General features: G+C 41.1%; 1 protein-coding gene across 2 annotated transcripts in view; it reads left to right on the forward strand.

The window, feature by feature from the left end:
- Positions 1-21,626, forward strand: part of podn (podocan) — a 34,036-nt gene that overhangs the window by 6,025 nt on the left and 6,385 nt on the right. Inside the window, exons 2-10 of one of the 2 annotated variants that reach the window (XM_034180328.1) lie at positions 11,393-11,689; positions 11,900-11,993; positions 14,432-14,496; positions 16,014-16,123; positions 16,206-16,362; positions 16,455-16,570; positions 16,666-16,879; positions 18,343-18,786; positions 18,872-19,020. In XM_034180328.1, coding sequence (XP_034036219.1) covers positions 11,408-11,689; positions 11,900-11,993; positions 14,432-14,496; positions 16,014-16,123; positions 16,206-16,362; positions 16,455-16,570; positions 16,666-16,879; positions 18,343-18,786; positions 18,872-19,020 — 1,631 coding nt within the window. In that variant the 5' untranslated portion in view covers positions 11,393-11,407. Of the gene's footprint in view, positions 1-11,389; positions 11,690-11,899; positions 11,994-14,431; positions 14,497-16,013; positions 16,124-16,205; positions 16,363-16,454; positions 16,571-16,665; positions 16,880-18,342; positions 18,787-18,871; positions 19,021-21,626 lie in introns of both variants that reach the window. The other variant, XM_034180327.1, reaches the window with a different exon arrangement.

Consider the following 21,626-nt stretch of genomic DNA (forward strand, 5'->3'; position numbering starts at 1 on the left):
GGGCCACTCGATCCACAACATTGACATCAGAAAACCGCTCACCCACACGACGCCACACACGCTGTCTGCCATCTGCCCTGGACAGTATGAACCAGGATTCATCCGTGAAGAGAACACCTCTCCAACGTGCCAAATGCCAGCGAAGGTGAGCATTTGCCCACTGAAGTTGGTTACGACGACGAACTGGAGTCAGGTCGAGACCCCGATGAGGACGACGAGCATGCAGATGAGCTTCCCTGAGATAGTTTCTGACAGTTTGTGCAGAAATTCTTTGGTTATGCAAACCGATTGTTTCAGCAGCTGTCCGAGTGGCTGGTCTCAGACGATCTTGGAGGTGAACATGCTGGATGTGGAGGTCCTGGGCTGGTATGGTTACACGTGGTCTGCGGTTGTGAGGCTGGTTGGATGTACTGCCAAATTCTCTGAAATGCCTTTGGAGATGGCTTATGGTAGAGGAATGAACATTCAATACACGAGCAACAGCTCTGGTTGACATTCCTGCTGTCAGCATGCCAATTGCACGCTCCCTCAAATCTTGGGACATCTGTGGCATTGTGCTGTGTGATAAAACTACACCTTTCAGAGTGGCCTTTTATTGCGGGCAGTCTAAGGCACACCTGTGCACTAATCATGGTGTCTAATCAGCATCTTGGAGGAGAAGTGCTCACTATCACAGATTTAGACTGGTTTGTGAACAATATTTGAGGGGAATGGTGATATTGTGTATGTGGAAAAAGTTTTAGATCTTTGAGTTCATCTCATACAAAATGGGAGCAAAACCAAAAGTGTAGCATTTATATTTTTGTTGAGTATAGATAGATAGATAGATAGATAGATAGATAGATGTATTTGTGTATGTGTAGCTGTGTATATGATTTTGTAATAATTTATTTGTATGTTACTGCTGCAAATAAGTATTTGAACACCTACCAACCAGCAAGAATTCTGGCTCTCACAGATCTGTTCATTTTTCTTTAAGACACCCTCTTATTCTGCACTCTTTACCTGTATTAATTGCACCTGTTTAAACTTGTTGCCTGTATAAAAGACACCTGTTCACACACTCAATCAGTCACACTCCAACGTGTCCACCATAGCCAAGACCAAAGAGCTGTCTAAGGACACCAGAGAAAAAACTGTAGACCTGCACAAGGCTGGGATGGACTACAGGACAACAGGCAAGCAGCTTGGCAGAAGACAACAACTGTTCTGATTATTTATTAGAAAGTGGAAGAAACACAAGATGACTGTCAATCTCCCTCGGTCTGGGATTCCATGCAAGATCTCACTTTGTGGGGTAAGGATGATTCTGAGAAGGTCAGAACTACACAGGAGGACCTGGTCAATGACCTGAAGAGAGCTGGGACCACAGTCACAAAGATTACATTAGTAACACATGATGCTGTCATGGTTTAAAATCCTGCAGGGCAGCAAGGTCCCCCTGTCAAGCCAGCATATGTCCAGGCCCATTTGAAGTTCACCAGTGATCGTCTGGATGATCCAGAGGAGGCATGGGAGAAGGTCATGTGGTCAGATGAGACCAAAATAGAGCTTTTTGGAATCAACTCCACTTACCATGTTTAGAGGATGAGAACAACCCCAAGAAAACCATCCCAACCGTGAAGCATGGGGGGTGGAAACATCATACTCTGGGGGTGCTCTTCTGCAAAGGGGACAGGACAACTGCACCGTATTGAAGGGAGGCTGGATGGGGTCATGTATTGCGAGATTTTGGCAAACAACCTCCTTCCCTCAGTAAGAGCATTGAAGATGGGTCATGGCTGGGTCTTCCAGCATGTCAATGACCCCAAACACACAGCCATTGCAACTAAGGAGGGGCTCCGTAAGAAGCATTTCAAGGTCCTGGAGTGGCCTGGCCAGTCTCCAGACTTGAACTCAAAAGAAAATCTTTGGAGGGAGCTGAAACTCCAACCTGAAGATTTGGAGAAGATCTGTATGGAGGAGTGGACCAAATCCCTGCTGCAGTGTGTGCAAACCTGGTGAAAAAACTACAGGAAACGTTTGACCTCTGTAATTGCAAACAAAGGCTACTGTACCAAATATTAACATTGATTTTCAAAGGTGTTGAAATACTTATTTGTAGCAGTAACATACAAATAAATTATTAAAAAAATCATACATTGTGATTTCCGGATTTTTTTTTTTTTAGATTATGTCTCTCACAGTAGACATGCACCTAAGATGAAAATTTCAGACCCCTCCATGATTTCTAAGTGGGAGAACTTGCAGGGTGTTCAAATACTTATTTTCCTCACTGTATATACATGTACACATACCTACATACATATACACCTACACATACATATATACATACATACATACATACATATGCAATGTGTGTGGTTTTATACTACATACGAGGTCTGTTAGAAAAGTATCGGACCTTTTTATTTTTTGCAAAAACCATATGGATTTGAATCACGTGTGATTGCATTAGCCAAGCTTGAACCTTCGTGCGCATGCGTGAGTTTTTTCACGCCTGTCGGTTGCGTCATTCGCCTGTGAGCAGGCTTGTGTGAGCAGTGGTCCACCCCTCTCGTCGGATTTTTATTGCGAATAAATGTCTGAACGATTTGGAGCTTTGCTGCATCAATTTTTTCCAGAAACTGTGAGAGACCTCCAGGTGGACACCATTCGGAAAATTCAGATGGCTTTCAGGACCATTTATGGGGATTACACAGATTAAGGAGTGCTCCAGCCAGTTTAAAGGACCGCCCCACAGCGTCTGAGAGCCGCGGTTGCACTCCGAGCGCCGATTGACAGGCTGAAACCCCGCTGAAACAACCAGATCATTTCCAACGTGAAGGCTTGTGTGATCCAGGGATGTCGTCTGACTTCCACAAAAAAGGCATAAGGCGTGGACATCAGCACTTTTTCCGGCACATTCCACAGGAGTTTTTTTCATGTAAAAAGAGCGGACAGATGCGCCACCGGTGCCGCTCATGGCGCGGGACAAAACCACCTCCGTGTTGGTCTCACAGGACGACTTTCAGGTGGATTTCAGATGGCTGTCGGTGGCTTTTTAGTCGTGTGACTATCCGAGAAATTGTACATGAGCTGGACATGCCCAACATGTCCTGTGAAGCTTCATCACGGTGTTGCTTTGTGCAGCATCCGCCGCAATGAGCGGAATTCCTCCGCATGTCTGTCTCAATGTGCCGAAAAAGTGCTGATGTCCACGTCTTCCACAATTTCTGTGCTAGTCAGAGGACGTCCCGGATAAAACACAGCGTCCAGTTTAGAAATGAAACGGCACATTCCACTCTTACAGGAGTTTTGTCATGGAAAGAGGAGCGGAGGAATTCCGCGCGTCGTGGCAGAGCCGCAAGGCGCAAAGCACCGCCGTGATGAAGCCTCACAGGACATGTTCTGGCATGTCCAGCTCATGCACAATTTCTCGGATAGTCACATGACTAAAAAGCCACCGACAGCCATCTGAAATCCATCTCAAAGCCGTCCTGTGAGACCAACACAGAGGTGGTTTTGTCCCGCGCCATGAGCGGCACGGTGGCGCATCCGTCCGATGCTTTTTCCATGAAAAAACTCCTGTAACAGTGAAATGTGCCGATAAAGTGCTGATGTTCACGCCTTATGCCTTTTTGTGGAAGTCAGACGACGTCCCGGATCAACAAAGCCTTCACGTTGGAAATGATCTGGTTGTTTCAGCGGGGTGTCAGCCTGTCGGAGTGCGCTGCGCTCTCAGACGCTGTGGGCGGTCTTTAAACCGGCTGGAGCACTCCTTAATCTGTGTAATCCCCATAAAATGGGTCCCTGAAAGCCATCTGAATTTTCCGAATGGTGTCCCCTGGAGGTCTCTCACAGTTTCTGGAAAAAATTGATGCAGCAAGCTCCAAATCGTTCAGACATTTATTCACAATAAAAATCCGACGAGAGGGGTGGACCACTGCTCACACAAAGCCTGCTCACAGGCGAATGACGCAACCGACAGGCGTGAAAAAACTCACGCATGTGCATGAAGGTTCAAGCTTCGCTGATGTAATCACACGTGATTCAAATCCATATTTTTTGCAAAAATAAAAAGGTCCGTTACTTTTTCTAACAGACCTCGTATTTATAAGATAGAAAAACAAAGTGCACACAACTAAACAATGATCAACAAAAACACCCTAACCCTCAACACCCTTCCTTCTCCCTATACCTAGAAAAAACCATGTGCATATACCGCTGCTTAAACTGGTTCAGGCTTGGACATTGATTGAGCTCCACCCCCAATCTGTTCCACATCCTCATTCCGCAGACAGAAATACAGAATCCTTTTAATGTTGTACGTGCCCACTGATGTTTTAAGTTAAATTCCCCCCTCAGATTGTACCCCCTACTTTATTAAAGAACATGTTTTTAATATTTCCAGGAAGTAAATTGTTTATTGCTTATACACGATTTGTAAAGTTTAAAAATGAACCAGATCAGTAAAATGTTAAAATTTTTGATTTTAAGAATAGTGAATTGTGTGGTCTCTAGACCAGTATTATGAATTATTCTTATAGCTCTTTTCTGCAGTATGAATAATGTGTTGTGTTGTACATGTATAATTATGCCCCAGACCTCTGCACAATAGTGTAAATATGGTAAGATCAGTGAGCAATAGAGAATGCGGAGTGAGTTGTGGTCCAGAATGTATTTAACTTTGTTCAGAACTGAATCCTTCTTGACAGTTTGCTCTGTATATGTTTTATATGAGACTTCCAGTTTATTTTATCATCAATATAACCCCAAGAAACTTAGTGCATATACTCTTTTCAATATCCACCCCTGTACTTGTAACTGTACTTGTATGTCTTTATTACAATTGCCAAATAACATATATTTTGTTTACTTAAGTTTGATGATAATTCTTTCTGTCAAAACCACATTTTCATTACAATCAGTAAACTACAACTTTAATTACACATTGAAATATTAGAACACCGCATACCTGAGTTGTCGTTCTCCCGCAACCAGTCATACATACACACAATCCCTCCAGTCTTCCTCAACAGTAAAGACCCTGTCATACAAAATGTATTTAAAAACCCGGATCACACCGTAAAAGCACACAAGTTAAATCATATTTACCAAATTGTCCAAGCAAACCGTTCCCATATGTAGGCGCAGCATATACTTAGGGGGGGGGGAGGGTGAACCCACCTAGTGGTGGCCCTACATTACATTAAATAACAGTAATACTGTAGATTAACAGTCAGTAACACTGTAGAACAACAGTTGGTAACACTGTACATTATCAGTAACACTGTAAAATAACATTATGGTAACACTGTAGAACAGAGTACAGTAACACTGTAAATAATAGTCAGTAACTCTGTAGTGGACAGTACAGTAACACTGTAAATACCAGTCAGTATCACTGAAGACAACAGTACAGTAGCTCTGTAGAACAACAGTCAATAACATGTAGAACAGTACAATAACACTGTAGATTAACAGTCAGTAACACTGTAAAATAACAGTACAGTAACACTGTAGAACAATATCAGTAACACTGTAGAACACAGTACAGTGACACTGTAGACAGGAGTACAGAAACACTCAACAGTAAAGACCCTCTCATACAAAATGTATTTAAAACCCGGATCACACCGTAACAGACACGTTAAATCATATTTACCAATTTGTCCAAGCAAACCTCTTGGCCCTTTCTGGAATCAGTTTGACACCTATGCTCTAGATTACCAGTCAGTAACACTGTAAAAATAAGTCGTAACACTGTAGACTAACAATCAGTAACACTGTAGATAAACAGTACAGTAACACTGTAGAACAAACAGTCAGTACACTGTAAATAATAGTCAGTAACACTGTAGATTAACAGTCAGTAACACTGTAAAATAACAGTCAGTAACACTAAAATAACAGCCAGTAACACTGTAAAATAACAGCCAGTAACACTGTAAAATAACAGTACAGTAGCACTGTAGAAGAACAGTCAGTAACACTGTAAAATAACAGTCAGTAACACTGTAGACTAACAGCACAGTAATAGTGTAAAATAATAGTCAGTAACTCTGTAGATGGACAGTACAGTAACACTGTAAAATACCAGTCAGTAACACTGCAGAACAACAGTACAGTAGCTCTGTAGAACAACAGTCAATAACACTGTAGAACAGTACATTAACACTGTAGATTAGAGTACAGTAACATGTAAAATAGCAGTCAGTAACACAACAGTCAGTAACACTGTAAAATAACAGTACAGTAACACTGTAGAACAACAGTACAATGACTCTGTAGAACAGCAGTCCAGTAACACTCAACAGTAAAAGACCCTGTCATACAAAATGTATTTAAAACCCGGATCACACCGTAAATGCACACAAGTTAAAATCATATTTACAATTGTCCAAGCAAAGTTTTCCCATATGTAGGCCCAGCATATACTCAGGGGGAGGGCGACACCAAGTGGTGCCCTACGTTACATTAAAATAACAGTCAGTAATACTGTAGATCAGGGGTGGCCAAGTTCGGTCCTTGAGAGCCACATTCCTGACACTCTTAGTTGTCTCTCTGCTCCAACACACCTGAATCCAATGAAAGACTCGTTAGCAGACTTTTAATGAGCCTTTCATTGGATTAAGGTGTGTTGGAGCAGAGAGACAACTAAGAGTGTCAGGAATGTGGCTCTCGAGGACCAAACTTGGCCACCCCTGCTGTAGATTAACAGTCAGTAACACTGTAGACCTAACAGTCAGTAACACTGTAGACCAACGGTCGGTAACACTGTAAAATAACAATCAGTAACACTGTAGATTAACAGTACAGTAACACGTAAAATAACAGTCAGTAACACTAAATAACAGCCAGTAACACTGTAAAATAACAGTCAGTAACAGTGTAGAACAACAGTACAGTGTTTCTGTGTAGGCTCTCAGATGTCCAGGTGGTTTCCATAGTAGAGAAGCTTGAATCTTCGACTGGACTTGGTTGCTTGACGTGAGGACGTTTCGCTTCAAATCGCAGAAGCTTCCTCAGCTAAATTCTTGCTCTGGTAGTCTGACGTCTGTCTTGACTCTTGTAGAGAAGAATAAAACAGAAGCCAACAAAAGCTGGAGTTTTTTATCCTAACCAGACCCCTCCTACCGAAAGGCCGACTGCTACAGGCTAGTGACTAAACAATTAGCTCTAATTAGCACCTATTGTGCTCTAGTTAGCACCCTCCTAATGACAGGGCAGCTGTCCCTCCTAATGATGGGACAGAAGGCTCCCTGATGGCTCCCTTGACGACTCTCCTGATGACGTGAATGACTCATTACCATGAACAAAAGACTGAAACTGCTTTGACTGAGTACCCATTGTAAACAGGGGACAAAGCGTGGTCTGAGACCCCCTCCCCAGTTTAAGGCTGGGTTTCAACTCTGTTTTACAAAGAATGCCTTCCTTGACACCTCTCTCAAACCGTTTCTTCTCTCTGGCTAAGATTTTAACTTCCTTGTCCTCAAATGTGTGGTTAGTGTCTTTCAGGTGGAGATGAACTGCAGACTGAGGTTCCACTGGCACCCTCCTCTGCGGTGCTGGTATAGCCTTTTGTGTAAAGGTTGCTTAGTCTCACCTATGTAGTGTTCATTACAGTTTTCCTGACATCTGATAGAATACACTTCATTGCTCTGTTGTAACTAGGGATCCTGTCCTTAGGGTGAACTAATTTCTGTCTCAACGTGTTAACCGGTTTAAAGTAAACTGGGATTTTGTGCTGTCTGAAGATCCTCTGTAGTTTTTCCCCTACTCCTGCTAAATAAGGGGAGAGACACTCCTCTTCTTCTTTCTCCGTCTCCTGTCTATCTGGTCTCTTTGTTTTCTGGGACTTCTGCACTTTGTCCAGGACCATCGTGGGTACCCACATACTGTGAGGGCTTTCTGTACAAGTTGTTGTCTTTAGCCCTTCCCCAGCAGTTGTGGGCACCTGTAGGGCTCTGTGTTGAAGAGTCCTGATCACCCCGAGCTTGTGGTTCAAGCTTGTGTTGTGACCAATATCTGCTCTGTGTGCTCAAACCACCCCCTTGAACACAATAGGTGCTAATTAGAGCTATTGTTTAGTCACTAGCCTGTAGCAGTTGGCCTCTCGGTAGGAGGGGTCCTGGTTAGGTTAAAAAAACAAAAAACTCCACCTTTTGTTGACTTCTGTTTTATTCTTCTCTACAAGAGTCACGAGACAGACACAGACTACCAGAGCAAGAATTGTAGCTGAGGAAGCTTCTGCGATTTGAAGCGAAACGTCCTCACGTCAAGCAGCCCAGTCAGTAGAAAAGTCAAGCTTCTCTACTATAACAACAGTACAGTAACACTGTAGACTAACAGCACAGTAATACTGTAAAATAATAGTCAGTAACTCTATAGATGGACAGTACAGTAACACTGTAAATACCAGTCAGTAACACTGTAGAACACAGTACAGTAGCACTGAGAACAACAGTCAGTAACACTGTAGAACAGTACAATAACACTGTAGATTAACAGTACAGTAACATTGTAAAATAGCAGTCAGTAACACTGTAAAATAACAGTACAGTAACACTGTAGAACAATAATCAGTAACACTGGAGAACAACAGTACAGTGACACTGTAGAACAGCAGTACAGTAACACTGTAGAACAACAGTCATTAACACTATAGACTAACAGCACTGTAATACTGTAAAAATAACAGTACAGTAACACTGTAGAACAATAATCAGTAACACTGAGAACAACAGTACAGTGACACTGTAGAACAGCAGTACAGTAACACTGTAGAACAACAGTCAGTAACACTATAGACTAACAGCACAGTAATACTGTAAAATAATAGTCAGTAACTCTGTAGATGGACAGTGCAGTAACACTGTAAAATAACAGTCAGTAAAACTGTAGAACAACAGTACAGTAGCACTGTAAAATAACAGTCAGTAACACTGTAAAATAGCAGCCAGTAACACTGTAGAACAACAGTCAGTAACACTGTAGACTAACAATATGTTAACACTGTAGAACAACAGTCAGTAACACTGTAAAATAACAGTCAGTAACACTGTAAAATAACAGTCAGTAAGACTGTAGAACAACAGTACAGTAGCACTGTAGAACAACATTCAGTAACACTGTAGAACTGTACAGTAACACTGTAGATTAACAGTAACACTGTAAAATAACATTATGGTAACACTGTAGAACAACAGCCAGTAACACCATAGAACAAGAGTACAGTAACACTGTAAAATAACAGTCAGTAACACTGTAAAATAACAGCAACACTAAAATAACACCCAGTAACACTGTAGACTAACAGTACAGTAACACTGTAAAATAACAGTCAGTAACACTGTAGAACAACAGTACAGTAGCACTGTAGAAGAACAGTACAGCAGCACTGTCAAATAACAGTCAGTAACACTGTAAAATAACAGCCAGTAAGACTGTAGACTAACAGCACAGTAGCACTGTCAAATAACAGTAACACTGTAGAACAACAGTGCAGTAACACTGTAGACTAACAATACAGTAACTGTAGATTAACAGTCAGTAACACTGTAAAATAACAGTCAGTAACTCTGTAGATGGACAGTGCAGTAACACTGGAGAACAACAGTACAGTAGCCCTGTAGAACAACAGTCAGTAACACTGTAGACCACTACAATAACACTGTAGATTAACAGTACAGTAACACTGTAAAATAGCAGTCAGTAACACTGTAGATTATCAGTCAGTAACACTGTAAAATAACAGTACAGCAACACTGTAGAACAATAATCAGTAACACTGTAGAACAACAGTACAGTGACACTGTAGAACAGCAGTACAGTAACACTGTAGACTAACAATATGGTAACACTATAGAACAACAGTCAGTAACACTGTAAAATAACAGCCAGTAAGACTGTAAAACAACAGAACAGTAGCACTGTAAAACAACAGTCAGTAACACTGTAGATTAACAGTAACACTGTAAAATAAGATTATGGTAACACTGTAGAACAACAGTCAGTAACACCGTAGAACAAGAGTACAGTAACACTGTAGAGTGACAGTCAGTAACACTGTAAAATAACAGTCAGTAACACTGTAAAATAACAGTCAGCAACACTAAAATAACACCCAGTAACACTGTAGACTAACAGTACAGTAACACTGTAAAATAACAGTCAGTAACACTGTAGAACAACAGTACAGCAGCACTGTAGAACAGTACAGCAGCACTGTCAAATAACAGTCAGTAACACTGTAAAATAACAGCCAGTAAGACTGCAGACTAACAGCACAGTAACACTGTAGAACAACAGTGCAGTAACACTGTAGACTAACAATACAGTAACTGTAGATTAACAGTCAGTAACACTGTAAAATAACAGTCAGTAATTCTGTAGATGGACAGTGCAGTAACACTGTAAAATACCAGTCAGTAACACTGTAGAACAACAGTCAGTAATACTGTTGACCACTACAATAACACTGTAGATTACAGTCAGTAACACTGCTAAAATAACAGTACAGCACACTGTAGAACCATAATCAGTAACACTGTAGAACAACAGTACAGTGACACTGTAGAACAGCAGTACAGTAACACTGTAGTAACAACAGTCAGTAACAATGTAGACTAACATATGGTAACACTGTAGAACAACAGTCAGTAACACTGTAAAATAACAGTCAGTAACACTGTAAAATAACAGCAGTAAGACTGTAGAACAATAGTACAGTAGCACTGTAGAACACAGTCAGTAACACTGTAAATAACAGTAACACTGTAAAATAACATTATGGTAACACTGTAGAACAACAGCCGTAACACCGTAGAACAAGAGTACATGTAAACACTGTAGAGTGACAGTCAGTAACACTGTAAAATAACAGTCAGTAACACTGTAAAATAACAGTCAGCAACACTAAATAACACCCAGTAACACTGTAAAATAGCAGTCAGTAACACTGTAGAACAACAGTACAGTAATACTGTAGACTAACAATAAGTAACACTGTAGATTAACAGCTATAACACTGTAGATTAATAGTCAGTACACTGTAAATAACAGTACACTAACCTGTAAAAAAAACAGCCAGTAACACTGGAGACTAACAGCACAATAACACTGTAAAATAACACAGCAGTAACACCGTAGAATAACATTGCAGTAAAAAGTACAGTAACACTGTAGGCAGTACAGAAAATTAAAACAGAAAATGTTACAGTGCACTTAATCTGAAAACAGGCTCAGTGTTGCCAACACAGTTCATCATAGTTCCAGTCTTCCATGTTAAATCAAAGATGTTAAACATTTTTAAAGACAAGGTAGAAGCTTTAAAGACCAAACATAACAAATAATCCTTCCAGAAACAAACTAGTTCTGTAAACAATGTTTTCAATGTGACTCTCGGCAGAGCTCAGCGGTGCACATGGCTTTTCCCAAACATTCCGTCCTGCAGGCCCTGAGTGTTCTGCTCTTGGCCTGGTCGTTGGTGCGTTGCCAGGCCCCTCTCGATCCAGAGGAAGAAGAGGAGCAGGAGGAGGAGAACATAATGGAAACCAATATTGCAACAGTGGTGACGAAATCTGAGCAGACCGAATGTCCGCTGGAGTGCAGCTGTATGGCGGAGGGGGTGGTGGACTGTGCTGGAGTCGACCTTACCGAGTTCCCCAGCGATCTGTCAGAGAGCACCCGCCAGCTCTCTCTGCAGGTCTCTCTCTCTCCCACACACACACACCACACAACACACACACACACACACACCCACACACACACACACACACACACACACACACACACCCACACACACACACACGCCGACACAAACGTTCACAGAACTGTCTTCAAATGATTAACAACTGAGAAGAAACCAGTGTCTCGTGTACATCTGCCATTACCTTTGGTTTTCTCATGATATCAGAACAATAAGATCGAAGAGATCACAGTGGAGCATCTTTCCCATCTGCACCAGCTTGAGACGCTCAACCTTCAAAACAACTGGCTCACCACGAACGGTAAACAGAGAAGCACAGCGTAGACATCTAGAAAGAGCATGACAGACAGACATTTCTGTGTTGGAGAATATTTAAAGGAGTCATACTGTGCAAAATCACTTTTGTCTTTTACACTTGCATATGGTTGAAGTGACGTCAAAAACTCCAAAAGTCGCTCAAATGATATGACTTTGCATATACTAATTCTCCTAAGCAAGACCTGAAATGACTCGTTTTAGACTGCTGTGACATAAGTCACAGAAACCCATATCTTGCCTCTTACTTTCTCTGTGGGACACGAAAGCTGAGCTGGTCAATTCTGTATGTGTGTGCTTGAGATGCTGTCAGCTGCCCCCCCCCCCAAATAAATTTCAAGTTCAAATTGACATTTCTTTGGTGCTTGATGCCACACAATTCTGTATCTGGACTCACCCCACTCCTCTCCCCTGTTTGTCCGTGAGATTGTTCACTTGGTGTCTAGGGGAGACGGTGGGCCCTATCTTTCACCCAGCGTAAACTGAAAAGTTGCCAAATTACATGTATTTTTGCTGAGTTCTGCAATGATTCACTAACCAAAAACGGCTACCAGAGGGCCCTGGGGTAATACCCGACTCTGAGAATTCAGAAAAAAATAAAAACAACATTGCACACATCTCAATAAGACTGAATAATAAAGATTACATACCAAAGTGGTGTCTCTGATTTCTCTCCTGCTGTGTTCACACACACAGAGACATGTAGAATTACTGTCCCACTGTGTGGTGCTCCACAGAATAACAAATGTCCCTTCATCAGCCTGCAGATCCAGTGGATCCAGAATCAGTGGGTGCTACCGGTAGCGCTTAACATAGTCATCACTTTAGCTCAGCTTAGCCATTAACTCAAAAGGCTGGGAGCTGCTTCACATCACATCTGTGCGGTTAAAAGTGGCAACTCGTCCAACTTTGTGATGACAGAAGCAGCTTCCTCAGTGAGGCTGACCAGTGTATGTATGCATGTATCATCTTAGCTTAGCATGGCATGAAGTCGCGGCACAAACCACAAACACGACCCGTTCCACGCTTTTGGGAGAGGAAACATACTTTAAGAATTTTCTCCTGGCCACTTGAAAGGAAAGGATAAAATCCGTGGTTAGATTCATCATGTTTTAAATACCATTCTCCTGCTGCTCTGGGCTCCACTTCCTGCTGTTTGTACAAGATGAACTAAAAAAAACCTCTCACTTTCCTCCTCAAAATATTATCTTTGGAAAATCTGTCCTGCTAATAAGCAACACTAGTCATGTGACTACATGCACATTTAAAAAAATGCACATTTTAATCACACTGATTTCACATTGTAAAAAAAAAAAAACATGTTTCCCCTCATTCATTTTAGGGGTGTGACCTGAGATGATGTCACCAAAATTCATATTCCTCACAGTGTGAGATTTCTGAGTGCTTCTCAGAGGCAAGTAAAATCAGGCTACTTTCTCCATGTTTATGGCTTAATTTCTATAATTTCTATAATGTTTTCATAATTCTTTATGTACTTAGAATAGTCAGCTTATTTGACATTTTATTTACGCGTGATATGCACTTTAAATTTGAATTTACGATGTGATCCAGCACTAATTCAAGTATAACATTTATGGCTTCAAACCATCCTTAATTTCCCCGATAGGAAAGGTCTCCTACAAATTTTTACTCCTGTTTAAAACATCTTCCACAAATTTAGGACACATGTTAATGTCCTTGTTGCAACTTAAATGAGTTCAAATAAACACTTTATCTCCTGCTGGACAGACATTCAGGTCTGATCATCTCGACCTGAAGCAGTGCTCACAAAGGAGCCCTACTGTGACGACGTAGCATTTGGGGCATGTCCATCTCCACTTTGATTTTTAAAATGGATGTAATCTGAGTGCAAACTACTGTTTATTTGGATTAATGCTGACCATGCGTCTGACTGAGAATGAACACAAAAGATGTTCTTTGGAAGTCTCCTGTACCCATTGTAGCTAACTAGACAGCAGGACTGATCCGTGCACGGCTGCACAACGTAAATGATCCAGGCACGGCGGTACATGCACAACTGATCCATGCTCCACATGGAGCTGCACAAGCAGAACTGATTCATGCATGGATCATCTTCCGGTGCAATGTGACATGCAGGCGAGATGCAGAGATTTCCAAAGTAAACATCATCTGGCCATAGTGCACCAATGCACACCAGAAAATGTGTGGGTGGTCTTTCCTTCTCACACATGTGCTGTCCAAACCCGATTGTCTGTGTGATATTACATTGGTCATTTACTGCCAAACAAAGACAGAAAGAAAGAGTCACACCTCTGTAGTATTTTCAGACCACTCTCGCATGTTCCTCATATTCAGAGTTAAGTGTTGCTGTGTTTTAACTCCAAATGGTCAGTACTTTCATTAATTAACATCTTCAGCTGCCTTCAAAATGTTTCTCTACAGGTCTTGAAGATGAAGGTTTTGAAATGCTCGAACAACTGGCTTATTTATACTTGGCAAATAACAAGGTGAGTCACACAGCGTACTCTGTTTGTTCTTACTGCAAACCCAAACTGTGCTGAACACAACTTCATGTCGTCTGATTGCTGCACATCACATCACATCACATCAAATCACTTCTATTCTATGGCACGCTGACATGTTTCCAGTTGGCAGAGAGATATGGCAGTGTCCTCTCACACACTCAGCCAAGCTTATATATGCTTGTAATCACTTCCAGTATCACTGTGCCAGCTGGTCAGTTTCCATGCACCTTTGCTAAATATTTTCAAAAGAAATTTTCCTGGACTGTGCAGACATTTTTTAATCACGTAAAATGTGTGTTAAGTCAGTTTGAAGGTCTGCTTCATTTCCATGTCATGTTAGTCACAAAAATATTGATAGCACAGATCAACACGCTTTTTCTTGCATGGACTTTTTCAGCGGATTTGGGGTCATTTGGGGGCGCTCAGTCCGAATCTGGTGTTAGTTTTTGCCAATCACATCATGTCTTTGAGATATGAAAACATAATTCTCATATCAAGCATGGAAGGAAAAGCTGTAGTCTCGCACACCTCTTCGGCGCCATAAATGATATTATGGGTCTTTGTTCACATTAGTTTAAAAATTATGCTTTTATGCATGATTAGTGGCATCAAACTTGTAAGTGAATGAGCAACTTTTATGTAATCCATCAATATGGAGCATGCAGACTGCAAAGAAATGTGATGTGATAGAGGAAATCTGAGCTCAGATAGACTAGACTAGAATAGAATAGAGCCTTTATTGTCATTGTACATACATACATACAATGAAATTTGTCCTCTGCATTTAACCCATCCTAGTTACAGTTAGATGCAATCCAACCACTAGGAGCAGTGGGCAGCCACAGTCCAGCGCCTGGGGACCAACTCCAGATGTAGAGACTCTGCCTTGGTCAGCAACCCAAAATTAAATCAGTTCTCAAAGTCCATGCAATATTTTTTTTTTTTTTTTTTTGCTGTTGTTGACCAGTGTTATTAGTCAGCAGTCACTGCAGTGCTCAGGTCTGTGAAGTCTGCTTCAATGCAATGCTGTTGTTCATGTATCATTCCTTGGCTTCTTAAAAAGTGGTTAATTTGCACTTATTTCTGAATACGTTTTAAATTCTGTATTTAAAATTCAGCGTTGTTAATAAATTAGAATTATTAACAACAGTTGATGCATCGACATCAATGGGCCTCACAGCCTATACGTCTACGACTGACATCCTTTCCGGGGGTGGGGGCAGGGGGGGCTGTAGACTCTCATCTGGTTCACATTACAGTATCTTGAGATAAGCGCTGCCCCATGGGCCTCAGGGTCTGTGTGTTCATGTGGCTGTATATACAGCCCCAGAAAGAGACAAGCTGAAGTCAGAAAACAAACCTCGCTTTGCCCCCCCCCCCCCCACAACACACACACATCAACAAAAAGTAGCCCAAATAACAGCATGATCACATCCTTCCAACACTCACTACAAATGTGTCCTTCATATTCTTTCATGCTTCTATTCCTGTATTTGCAGCTCACTTATGCACCAAAAGTCCTACCACCCTCATTGGTCAGCGCCGATTTTGCTGCTAATCAGCTTACCAGGATCTACCCCTATACCTTTGGACACAAACCCCATCTGAAGTAAGAGCACTTAAACATGCCATGTTTCAAGAAGTATGTCCTTTTACTTGCTACAGTGTTGTTTTTGAATCATGGTTTGCAGGTCCGTGTATCTCCATAACAACAAGCTGACTGACGCAGGGCTACCCGATCACATGTTCAATGCCTCTGACAATCTGGAGATCCTCACCATGTCCAGCAATTTTCTACGGGTTGTCCCCAGGAACCTACCTGCCACTCTTTACCGCCTTCATATGAAGGTTCAGTAGATGTCCATCTGGTTTCTTTTCAATCATAAATGTTGTAATGACAATATCATATGAACATCTTTCATTGGTCATTTGGTCAACAGAGCAACAAGCTGGAGAAAATTCCAGCAGGAGCCTTTGACAACCTGCCAAACCTCAGAGAGCTGTATCTGCAGAATAATCTGCTGAGCAATGAGGGCATGGACAACGAGACGTTTAGGTATCCAAACATCTCCACAAACACATTAAGTAAACACAACATCCTTGATCCCAATGGTATCATGAATAATGTGTTGACTTTGTCTCCGCTGGCAGCCAGCTGAGCAGTCTGGAGTATCTGGATTTGTCAAATAACAACCTGAGCGTCGTGCCCACTGGTCTGCCACGCAGTCTAGTGCTGCTCCACTTGGAGAAGAACTCCATCCGCAGCATCCCCAAAGATGCTCTTACGTCTGTCCGAAATCTCGAGTACCTGCTCATTCACAATAACAAGCTCCGCTCTCGTTCCATCCATCCTGCTGCCTTCCAGGTATGCTTCAGTTCAAAAGAAATAAGTTTTTTTTAATCACGCTATTTGTATTAAAACATTATCAGTAATTAAGCAACTGGGTGATGTACCCAACTTCAATGATTGTTTTGTTTATAAGACATTCCCTTCTTGAAAAATTGGTGAATGGGGCAGTCACAAAAATAGCATCTGAACAAAATGAACGCTCTATAATTTTTAACGTTAGTTACTTTTGTCTGAAAAAAAAACATGGCCAGCGAGGTGTATTTTTTTCTGATACACTTAAAAAACCAATGCATTGGATGAACTCAGTTCAATTATGAGCAGAATTTTCATCTAACAAATATATGTAGCCTCAACTCAAATACAGTGCATCCATGCAAGATAATTTAATTTAATTTAGTTGGGGCTACTTATATTAATTAGATGGAAATCCTGTACATAATTGAATTGAGTTAATGCAAATAGTTATTTGTTTGAGTGATACACTCAAAAAGTGGCTCAATGGATTTGATTCCACCTAAATATATGTTGACCCAACAAAATTAAGTTACATTATTTTGCATGGATGTGTTTTATTTGAGTTGGGGCTACATATATTTATTAGATAGAAATCCTGCACATAATTGAATTGAGTTAATGCAAATAGTTATTTGTTTGAGTGATACACTCAAAAAGTAGCTCATTGGATTGGATTCCACCTAAATATATGTTGACCCAACAAAATTAAGTTACATTATTTTGCATGGATGTGTTTTATTTGAGTTGGGGCTACATATATTTATTAGATGGAAATCCTGCACATAATTGAATTGAGTTAATGCAAATAGTTATTTGTTTGAGTGATACACTCAAAAAGTAGCTCATTGGATTGGATTCCACCTAAATATATGTTGTCCCAACAAAATTAAGTTACATTATTTTGCACGGATGTGTTTTATTTGACTTGGGGCTACACATATTTATTAGATGGAAATCCTGCACATAATTGAACTGAGTTCATCCAAAGAGTTATTTGTTTGAGTGATACACTCAAAAAGTGGCTCATTGGATTGGATTCCACCTAAATATATGTTGTCCCAACAAAAATAAATTACATTATCTTGCATGGATGTGTTTTATTTGAGTTGGGGCTACATATATTTATTAGATGGAAGTCCTGCACATAATTGAATTGAGTTCATCAATTGAATTGAGTTCATCCAAAGACCCATTTCTTGAGTGTAGACTTTTTTATCTATGCTGCACCAGTCTTAGAAGTTAGCTTTGTTGTTTGTTAACATTTATGCCATGCATGGGTCTTACAAGTGAACGTTTTATTGTCACGGTCTTTCAGTTCGATTGTGGACCTTTGCAAAACATTCAAATTCCTGTAAATAATCAAACTTCTCAGGTGCCGTAGTTCTTAGCTGCTTTGCCCTTGGAACTTCCTGATTTTGTCAAAGCGGGTGACTATTTGAATCTTTAATTTGCACATTAAATAGGGCCTGAAGAAGTTGCACACTCTCCACATGTACAACAACTTGCTGGAGCGGGTTCCCAGGGGCATGCCCCGGCGGGCCAAGACCCTTATGCTTCTGCACAACGCCATTTCTGAAATTGGCCGTAATGACCTGGCCCTGCTGTACACCCTGACAGAACTCAATCTCAGCTACAACCGTCTGACCAGCTCCCAAATTCACCGAGAGGCTTTCAGGAAGCTACGTTTGCTAGAAAACTTGGACCTGTCAGGAAACAGCCTTCACTCGCTGCCACTAGGACTTCCTCGCACCCTCCAAGTGCTCATAGTGAAGAACAACCAGCTGAACTCCATACCAGATGGCGCGTTGACAGGAATGGAGAAGCTGAGGAAGGTCATCCTGAGCGACAACCAACTGAAACTGAACTCGATCTACCAGGGAGCCTGGATGGAGCTCAGTGCGCTCACAGTAAGTGTCTGGTGAAAGGGAAGCAGATTTTTTTGTGTGACTCCTGTCATCATACTACACACTGGTTTCTTTACTATCACTTTAGACACTGGATCTGTCGGGCAACCAGCTGTCACACATCCCCTCAGACCTTCCTGAGTCTCTTGAGTACCTTTACTTGCAAAGCAATCGCATCTCCACTGTCCCTGCTTCAGCATTTGAAGGCACACCAAACATCAAGGGCATCTTCCTCCGGTATGGCACACACAATCCACTTCTTAAAAGCCTGTGACCTGTTACAGCTTTTTCTGATTTTTGATTAACCCATGAATGTCACTACTATTCCATACCTCCCAAAGCTTTTGTATGAGCTGTTTTATTTCAAACCGCCTGCATAGTGAATGCAGGAGGTCCTTCCTCACCACGCTCAGGGACTTCGTGGAAAACTGGTGTGTGTGGCTCATTGCATAAGTTTCTTTTCCGTTTGGATAAACCCTTGTTCAGGAAATGATTATGCAAATGCAACAGGAGAATACTTCAAGAAAACTGTCTATTGTTTATACTGCTGCTCGAGTTTCCAGAGGACAGCTGTAATCAAGCAGTCATACAGCAATGTCCTTTTCCTTTAGAACTTTTTTTTTTGCACAAATCAGAGGTAATTTAAACGCTGGTAAAAAAAAAAAGAAGAAAGAAATAAAAAGAAATAAAAAAAAACTTTAGGAAGCATATCAAGTAACTGTTCATAAAAGTAATTGTTAATTTCACATTTTACTTCTAACGTTTCAAATAATAAATTTCAGATTTGTGCATATGTAAATTCCTCAGATTTTGTTTGTCGATAGTATGACTTCAGCCAGACACGATGCGGACATATTGTTTTAATGTTATTAGCAGTCACTGTTGCATACTATACAAAATGAATATTTATGAGTGCAGTGGTAAGAATATTTTATGAGGTGAAAGATGAAATGTTGGAACATTGGAACCCCATCATGAGTTGCGCTCCATTTTCGTGACACATTTTTTTTATTTTGCTACTTATAATCCTCCTTTCCTAACACTAACCATAACCATAACATAAGTGTCTCCCCTAACCACACTAACCATAACCCCATGCAGACCCCCAGTCACCCCACATTTCGTGTCCCCGTCATGAAATTAATTCATGCCCTCATCAAGAAAAGTGCCTCATTTTTGTGACCCTGTCATGAACCAAAAGATTAATGTACTTTTCATGAACTGCCATTAGACTGGGTTGCATATGTACCTGTTTGTAATAGAATTTTGACATTTCATGTTACAATTCTGAGTAATAGGTACAGGTATTTCAGAATATTTCCATCAGATATTTGCCATCCATTTGACTTTGAGCTGGTATTGTCATTTTATAAGCTTCTATTCACCACTGTTTGGTTTGCTGCAGGGTTCTCAGTAGAACTCTGATACACATCACCATTTTTATCTATAGTGGTCATATTTAACTATGGGATGATACTGAGTAGAGTCCTTGTCCTTTCCAAAGTGACTGGCCAATCATCTCTACTGCCAAGGCTTTCCCTTTGCATACCACATGTTTTCCTGTCATCTGCATTTACACCCACTGTTCAACATACATAAATCTCGTTGGGTCTCGTTGCATAGCTGACAGAGAAACTGAGAGAGTAAAAGTAAACATGCACAACAGTGTGCTGATATTTAAAGCGTGGTAAGTCCTTTAGTACAGTGGTTTGTTCCACAGAGTCAGTGGAACAAACCACAGTAACTCCCATCTGTGTGTCAATAATGTCTTTTTACAAGATACTGAATCCCAAATTGTTCCCGTTGTGTGGATCAGCACAGTGTGTGAATGTAATTGCAAGTTACTTTGGATAAAAGTGTCTTCTAAATATCTGCAAGTGTTTACAATAACCCAGCCTCACGCCATTTTGTGATGGCATCACGAAATGGGAGCACAAATTCATTGTGTGACGGGAGCACAAAATGCAGGGTGACGTGGGGGCGTCTGTGGGAGTTATGGTTATGGTTTGGGGAAGGGAGAGGGTTAGGCTATGGTTAGGGTATGTCACTAATAAAACTCAGCTTTCATTGCATTAGTGCTTTTGGAGGATTTCATACCAATACTTCTATAGTTTGGTCCCAGACCAGGGACCAAAATGTTACACTTTTTCGAAATTGACCAAAACATATGAGAACGAGAGAGGACTGTCCTTTCACTGGTCAGAAAAGTGGTGTTAATGTTCAGGGGAATACAGTACATCATAGCTGCAATTTTGCAAGTCTGGTAAACTGAGGTGAGTCATGGTCACCTCACCGGGTTGGACTGAAGCAACACAACAAACCACAACTCAAACTATGCAATGTGCTGAATCGATAGCGCTGATATTTGTCCCATTGGTATGGTTTGTGCTGTCACCATAAGTGAACCATAATTATAGTCAGCAAATGGAACAGGTCCCACCTTTTCAGGCAAACTGGAGAACACTAACCCAGACAAACCCAAACCCAACTTTCTGAATAGACAAACAATTATCTGATTGAAATGGACCAAAGAGGGCAGCTGTGAAAACAGCCTTATTTTGTAGAATGCTTCTATCTGAGTTCCTCCATCTCTTTTCTGTGTACAACAAAATGTCTTCTTTGAGGTTTTCAGCAAAGTCCATAAAGTCCCCATTAACAGTCGCTGAATGAGAGGGCGGATGATTGCACATACATCTTCACAATGAAAACCCATGAATTTGGTGTACAAGTTACTTTTGGGGTTTTCAAATTAACAGTTATATTTACAGCACACCTGTTATTGATTGAATATCACTTCACAGGTTTCACATTGCCCAATGTTTGTGGTAACCATCACATGGTCT

The sequence above is a fragment of the Thalassophryne amazonica genome, chromosome 10 (genome assembly GCF_902500255.1).
Source record: "Thalassophryne amazonica chromosome 10, fThaAma1.1, whole genome shotgun sequence".
Classification (NCBI taxonomy): Eukaryota; Metazoa; Chordata; class Actinopteri; order Batrachoidiformes; family Batrachoididae; genus Thalassophryne; species Thalassophryne amazonica.